This window comes from Pseudorasbora parva, chromosome 6 (assembly GCF_024679245.1).
Source record: "Pseudorasbora parva isolate DD20220531a chromosome 6, ASM2467924v1, whole genome shotgun sequence".
Taxonomy (NCBI): domain Eukaryota; kingdom Metazoa; phylum Chordata; class Actinopteri; order Cypriniformes; family Gobionidae; genus Pseudorasbora; species Pseudorasbora parva.
This window is the reverse complement of record NC_090177.1, coordinates 32,786,682-32,792,581: the sequence shown is the minus strand read 5'-3', so window position 1 is coordinate 32,792,581 and position 5,900 is coordinate 32,786,682. Positions and strand designations below refer to the sequence as shown.

General features: G+C 54.9%; 1 protein-coding gene across 1 annotated transcript; it reads right to left on the bottom strand.

Annotated features, from left to right (window-relative positions):
- Positions 1-540: 540 nt before the first annotated feature.
- On the bottom strand, positions 541-5,268 carry LOC137079516 (uncharacterized). Its single transcript, XM_067447468.1, has 2 exons — positions 3,741-5,268; positions 541-945 (listed from the first exon to the last, which is right to left on the bottom strand). The coding sequence occupies exons 1-2, from the start codon at positions 4,875-4,877 to the stop codon at positions 541-543; spliced, it is 1,542 nt and encodes a 513-aa protein (XP_067303569.1). The 5' UTR covers positions 4,878-5,268.
- Between the last annotated feature and the right edge of the window lie 632 nt (positions 5,269-5,900).

Sequence of the window (5,900 nt, the reverse complement as noted above, 5' to 3'; positions counted from 1 at the left end):
GTTGGTATGTTTTTGAGTTATGTTACAGTTCTGAATATGTGTTTTTCCCCCTCGTGGGTTTTTGTTTTGTATTTGTTTATTTTCATAATAAATCACATGTTTGCGCATCTGAGTCTTCACCTTAGTTTTCTTATGTTGTGACGTGACAGATAAAGGAACTGTGGTTCGGGTCAAGGATGTAAGGAAGAAGGCGGGGTCGGCGTTACTGGGACTCGTCACTTTTATTACTCTTTTACTTTCAAACAAAACACGTGCTCGAGGGCACATCAACTCATTAAACTTCACACACAGGTTTCAACACTCTGCACTGCTATCACTCTCCAGACAGGCTGCGCTCCGAGTCCCAGTCCAAACTCTCTCTCCCTCGTCTCTCTCTGCTGTGGCTTATAAGCCGTCTCTCCACGCCAACTACTGCAATCAGAGACAGGTGTTAGTCATTTGCACTTAACCCACTTACGCCCCGCTCGGCTCCGCCTCCTCTCTCCCTCTGCCGATCCCGCAAAACCACGCCTCCCCTGCCACATACCCCCACCGCCCGACTCAGGCCGGGGAGCCATCCGGCCTGCAGCCTCCCCCCCCCCCCCCCCCCCCCCCCCCCCTCCGGGAGAGGAAGTCAGCCACAGCCATCTGAGCACCCGGCCTGTGGACCACCTTGAATTTAAATGGCTGTAAAGCTAGATACCACCGGGTGATCCGCGCGTTGGTATCCTTCATGCGGTGGAGCCACTGCAGAGGGGCGTGGTCCGAACAGAGGGTGAACTCCCGCCCCAGGAGGTAGTAGCGAAGGGTGAGGACGGCCCACCTGATGGCTAAACATTCTTTCTCTATGGTGCTGTACACCGCCTCCCTCTTAGAGAGCTTACGGCTGATGTACAGCACCGGCCGTTCCTCACCCTCCACCTCCTGGGACAGGACGGCGCCCAACCCCCTGTCCGACGCGTCGGTCTGCAGAATAAAAGGGAGAGAAAAATTAGGAGCCTGTAAGAGCGGACCACCACACAGAGCAGCCTTTATCTTGGTAAAAGCCTGCTGGCACCGCTCCGTCCACTGAACCGTATCTGGTACCTCTTTTTTAGTTAGATCAGTCAGCGGGCTAGCGAGGTCCGAATAATTAGGCACAAAACCGTCTATAATATCCCGCTAGCCCCAGGAACTGTCTAACCTCCTTTTTGGTCTTGGGTCTCGGAGAAGTCGCAACTGCCGCTGTCTTATCAATTTGGGGACGCACCTGCCCATGACCCAAGTGGAAGCCCAGATACTTTACTTCTACCCGCCCAATCGCACACTTCTTCGGGTTGGCGGTTAGCCCCGCCCTCCTCAGCGACTTCAGTACAGCACGCAGATGCTGCATATGGCGCTGCCAGTCCGTACTGTAGATGATAATGTCATCTAGATAGGCAGCGGCATATGCAGCGTGCGGCCGGAGAATCCTGTCCATCAGTCGCTGGAAGGTTGCGGGGGCCCCGAACAACCCGAACGGAAGCGTGACAAATTGGTGCAATCCGAACGGCGTGGTAAAAGCGGTCTTTTCTTTAGACATTGGAGACAAGGGGATCTGCCAATATCCCTTCGTTAAGTCCAGCGTCGAAGAAAAGCGAGCGGTCCCTAGCCGATCAAGCAATTCGTCCACCCTTGGCATTGGATACGCATCGAATTTTGACACCGCGTTGACTTTCCGATAATCTACACAGAATCGCACGGAGCCGTCCGTTTTGGGCACCAAAACTATCGGGCTCGCCCAATCACTGTTAGATTCTTCTATTACCCCCATGTCCAGCATCGCCTCTAATTCGTCCTGCACTACCTTCTTTTTATGTTCCGGTAGTCTATATGGCCGACTGCGAACCACCACGCCCGGCTCCGTCTCAACGTGGTGTTGGATGAGGTCAGTCCGCCCCGGTAGGGGCGAGAACACGTCGGCAAACTCGGCCTGTAGCTGTTTCACGTCAGTGAGCTGCGAGGGTGAGAGGTGATCCCCCCCCGAGGCCAGAGCGAGAGAATGAGGCTTTTGGACCGCCTCCGGCCCGAGATCCTCCTCCCCGCCCACTACCGTCGCTAGCATCACTGACTCCGCCTCTGACCATTTTTTTAAGAGGTTGAGGTGGTAGATTTGACGTGCCCCGTCCCTATCTGACCGGCTCACCTCATAGTTGAGTTCTCCGACTCGCCGCGTGACCACAAAGGGTCCTTGCCACTTTGCGAGCAATTTCGAGCTGGACGTGGGCAGCAATACAAGCACTTTATCTCCCTGTGAAAAATTGTCGCAGCTTCGCACCTCTGTTGTAGAGCTGTTTCTGTCTGTCCTGAGCCTGGAGCAAATTCTCCATGGATAGCCGCCCCAAAGTGTGGAGTTTTGCTCTTAGGTCCAGGACATACTGAATTTCGTTCTTACTCGCTGAAGGCCCGTCCTCCCAAGCCTCTCTAAGGACGTCCAGCACCCCCCGCGGCTGGCGCCCATAGAGCAGCTCGAAGGGGGAAAACCCCGTGGAGGCTTGGGGGACCTCGCGAACAGCGAACAACAGAGGCTCAAGCCATTTATCCCAATTCTTGGCGTCTTCGTGAACGAACTTACGAATCATGGTTTTTAACGTGCGATTAAAACGTTCCACCAGACCATCTGTCTGTGGGTGATAGACGCTGGTACGGATCGCCTTAATGCCCAATAATTCGTATAGTTCGCGGATCGTCCGTGACATAAACGCCGTGCCTTGATCGGTGAGAATCTCTTTCGGGATTCCCACCCGGGAGATTAATGAAAACAGAGCGCTCGCCACACTTTTCGCCGAAATCGTGCGGAGAGGAACTGCTTCGGGATATCGCGTTGCGTAGTCCACGAGCACCAACGCAAAGCGATGTCCCCGTGCGGACCGTTCCAATGGCCCGATGAGGTCCATACCAATTCTTTCGAAGGGGGCCTGCATTAATGGGAGAGGGCACAATGGTGCTTTTGGGGTGGCCGGTGGGTTCACCAACTGACATTCCCGACAAGACGCACACCACCGGCGTACATTCTCGTGAATGCCCGGCCAAAAGAATCGGGCCATGAGACGGTTTAATGTGGCCGTTTGACCTAAATGCCCCGCCATTGGATTAGAATGAGCCGTCTGGAAAAGCATTTCCCGGCGGCTTTTTGGTATTAACAATTGCGTTGTATCTTGCTTTGACTGGGTGTCTTGGACCACCCGATACAAGCGGTTATTTATTACTGAGAAGTACGGATAGGAGAGCGGCTGTTCAGGGTGGACGCGGTGGCCGTCGATGGAGCGGACCTGAGCAAAGGCATTTTTGAGCGTCTCGTCCCGGGACTGTTCCAAGGGAAAGTCATCGCGCTCTGAGAAGATGGGCGGACCCATTGCGCTCGGTTCCCCTGGAACTGCCCCCGGCGGTCCCGAATCCACCTCGCCCGCCTGCGCAACCGCTATCCTCCCACCTCCGTTCTTCCCCCAAGAGGCATCCACACATAAGTGCCCTAATAATTTATTAAACGCTGGCCAATTCGTCCCCAGAATTATGGGATGCCGGAGGCGCGGGTTAACTGCAACCTCAACACTATGCGTTTGACCCCTAAATTGGATATCCACGGGCACCAACGGATAGTCCACCACTTCCCCGTGCACACACCTCACCTTAACCATGCGGCTGTTATCCAATGCCCTAGGTGAAATCAGGCTTTGATGGATGGAGGTTTGGTTACACCCCGAATCCACCAAAACCTGATAGGTACCCCCCTTGATACTCACGGGTATCTGGTACAGGCCAGCTTGATCGGGGGCGGCTTGTGGCGCGTCGGGGACCCGGACCAGCGTCCCCACATCCATCATCGGACACCGATCAATAAAGTGTCCCGGGTCCCCACAGCGCCAACAAGCCGGCCCAGGCCTCCCCGCCGCCCTAGTGGCTGGAAGTGGGTCCAGCCCTTGGCGTGGAGAGAGGGACGGAGATAAGGATCCCGGGAAGGGATCTAGGCTCCCTCCTCCCCGGGCCGCCGGCCGGGGAGTCGCCGCTGTCTCGGCCGCGGGCCCCGTTCTCCACCTCGGCGCCGGCCGGGGCGGCACTCCAGCTCTGGACCTGGGAGCGGGGACAGGTTTAGAGAGAGACGGGGCGGGGTTAGGAGGAGAGAGAGAGAGAGAAGAGAGAGAGAGAGAAGCCGCTGGCAAGGGCTCGCCGACCCCGTGGCACGCCACCATCTGGTCTTCCGCCAACTGGATGGCCTGGTCCAGCGACGCCGGGCGGTGGCACTGGACCCACTGCGCGGTCTTCCTCGGAAGCCGCGCGACGAACTGCTCCAGCACCACGCGATCGATGATCCCCTCGGCGTCGCATTCTCCGGCCATCAGCCACTTGCGGCACGAGTCCCGGAGCTGGTGCGCGAAGATGAAGGGCCGGCCGGACTCTTCGAGCGCCAGTGTCCGGAACCGCTGGCGGTGCTGTTCCGGTGTCCGGCCGACCCGCTGCAGGATGGCGCGCTTGAGGTCGTCGTAGACCAGGAGGTTCTTGACTGGCAGTTGGTGGGCGGCTACCTGCGCCTCTCCCGATAGCAGGGGCAGGAGCCGCATTGGCCAGTCCTCCTTGGGCCAGTCCCGAGCGGCGGCGGACCTCTCGAAGAGGTCGATGAACGCCTCCGGGTCGTCCATCGGTCCCATCTTCGAGAGCGCGATGGTGGCGGCTGAGTCGCTGGTGGGTTTGGGACTGGCCTGAACCTCCCGGTCCATCCAGCTCCGGAACAGCTCGCGGTCCTCATGCTGGGCCTGGAGGAGCGCCTCAAATCTTTTTTGCTGCTCCTCCCTGACGGCCCGCAGATCTTGATGAGTCTCCTGGTGGAGGCCCGCGAGCGATTGCACTAGGTCCGCAAGTGGGTGGCGGGATGGAGTTTCCATGGCGGCGTGCACACTTCTTCCTCCCGGGTTTCGGCACCAGTGTGGTTCGGGTCAAGGATGTAAGGAAGAAGGCGGGGTCGGCGTTACTGGGACTCGTCACTTTTATTACTCTTTTACTTTCAAACAAAACACGTGCTCGAGGGCACATCAACTCATTAAACTTCACACACAGGTTTCAACACTCTGCACTGCTATCACTCTCCAGACAGGCTGCGCTCCGAGTCCCAGTCCAAACTCTCTCTCCCTCGTCTCTCTCTGCTGTGGCTTATAAGCCGTCTCTCCACGCCAACTACTGCAATCAGAGACAGGTGTTAGTCATTTGCACTTAACCCACTTACGCCCCGCTCGGCTCCGCCTCCTCTCTCCCTCTGCCGATCCCGCAAAACCACGCCTCCCCTGCCACAGGAACATTTAGTCACAAAACAAGTTCTTTTTAATACCTTTCACTGGCTAAATATTTGTAAGACAAAACAAAATGTAAAGTGTGACCAAAAGCATTGATTTATAGAAGATTAAGAAAAATAAACAAACAAAAGAAACCAAAAAGGGCCACTTAGTAGTTTAATGGCAAAAAGGGCACCCTACCTGTGTAATTGATAAGTTGAGTAGCTTATGCTAGTGGCCTCTTGCAAGTGTTGTGAATGAGGTTGCTAGCCTCGATCACCCACACTAATTTTTCCTGGAGGTCATCTGTCTTTCCAGCATCACTATTCTTCCTCGGTTGCCATCCAGGCTTTCCTGGAGTTCACTGGTGTCCCTATGTGCTATTATTTCCAAATAAACATATTTGTTATTACTCACTATTCCTGCTATTCTGTTTTCTGACACATATAGGTTACAGTATTTTTGTATTCAATTACAAGTCATTCTTTTACAATCATAAAATACTCAAAAAGCATTTAGTAAGGATCAGCAGCCAGTGGAAATCTGTGGGAAGAAAACTTGTATTAGTAGGCAGTTGCAGTTCATTAAATGTATATTATATTCATGTTTGAAAAGTTATATCAAAAGCAGCTTTACCTT

Bases quoted from the DNA above. Each gene is read 5' to 3' on its own strand.
- LOC137079516 (XM_067447468.1), bottom strand. From the start codon at position 4,877: ATGGAAACTCCATCCCGCCACCCACTTGCGGACCTAGTGCAATCGCTC. The intron at 946-3,740 runs GTGAGTATCAAG...TTTATTCTGCAG, and splicing joins CTGGCCTGTACCAGATACCC to ACCGACGCGTCGGACAGGGG.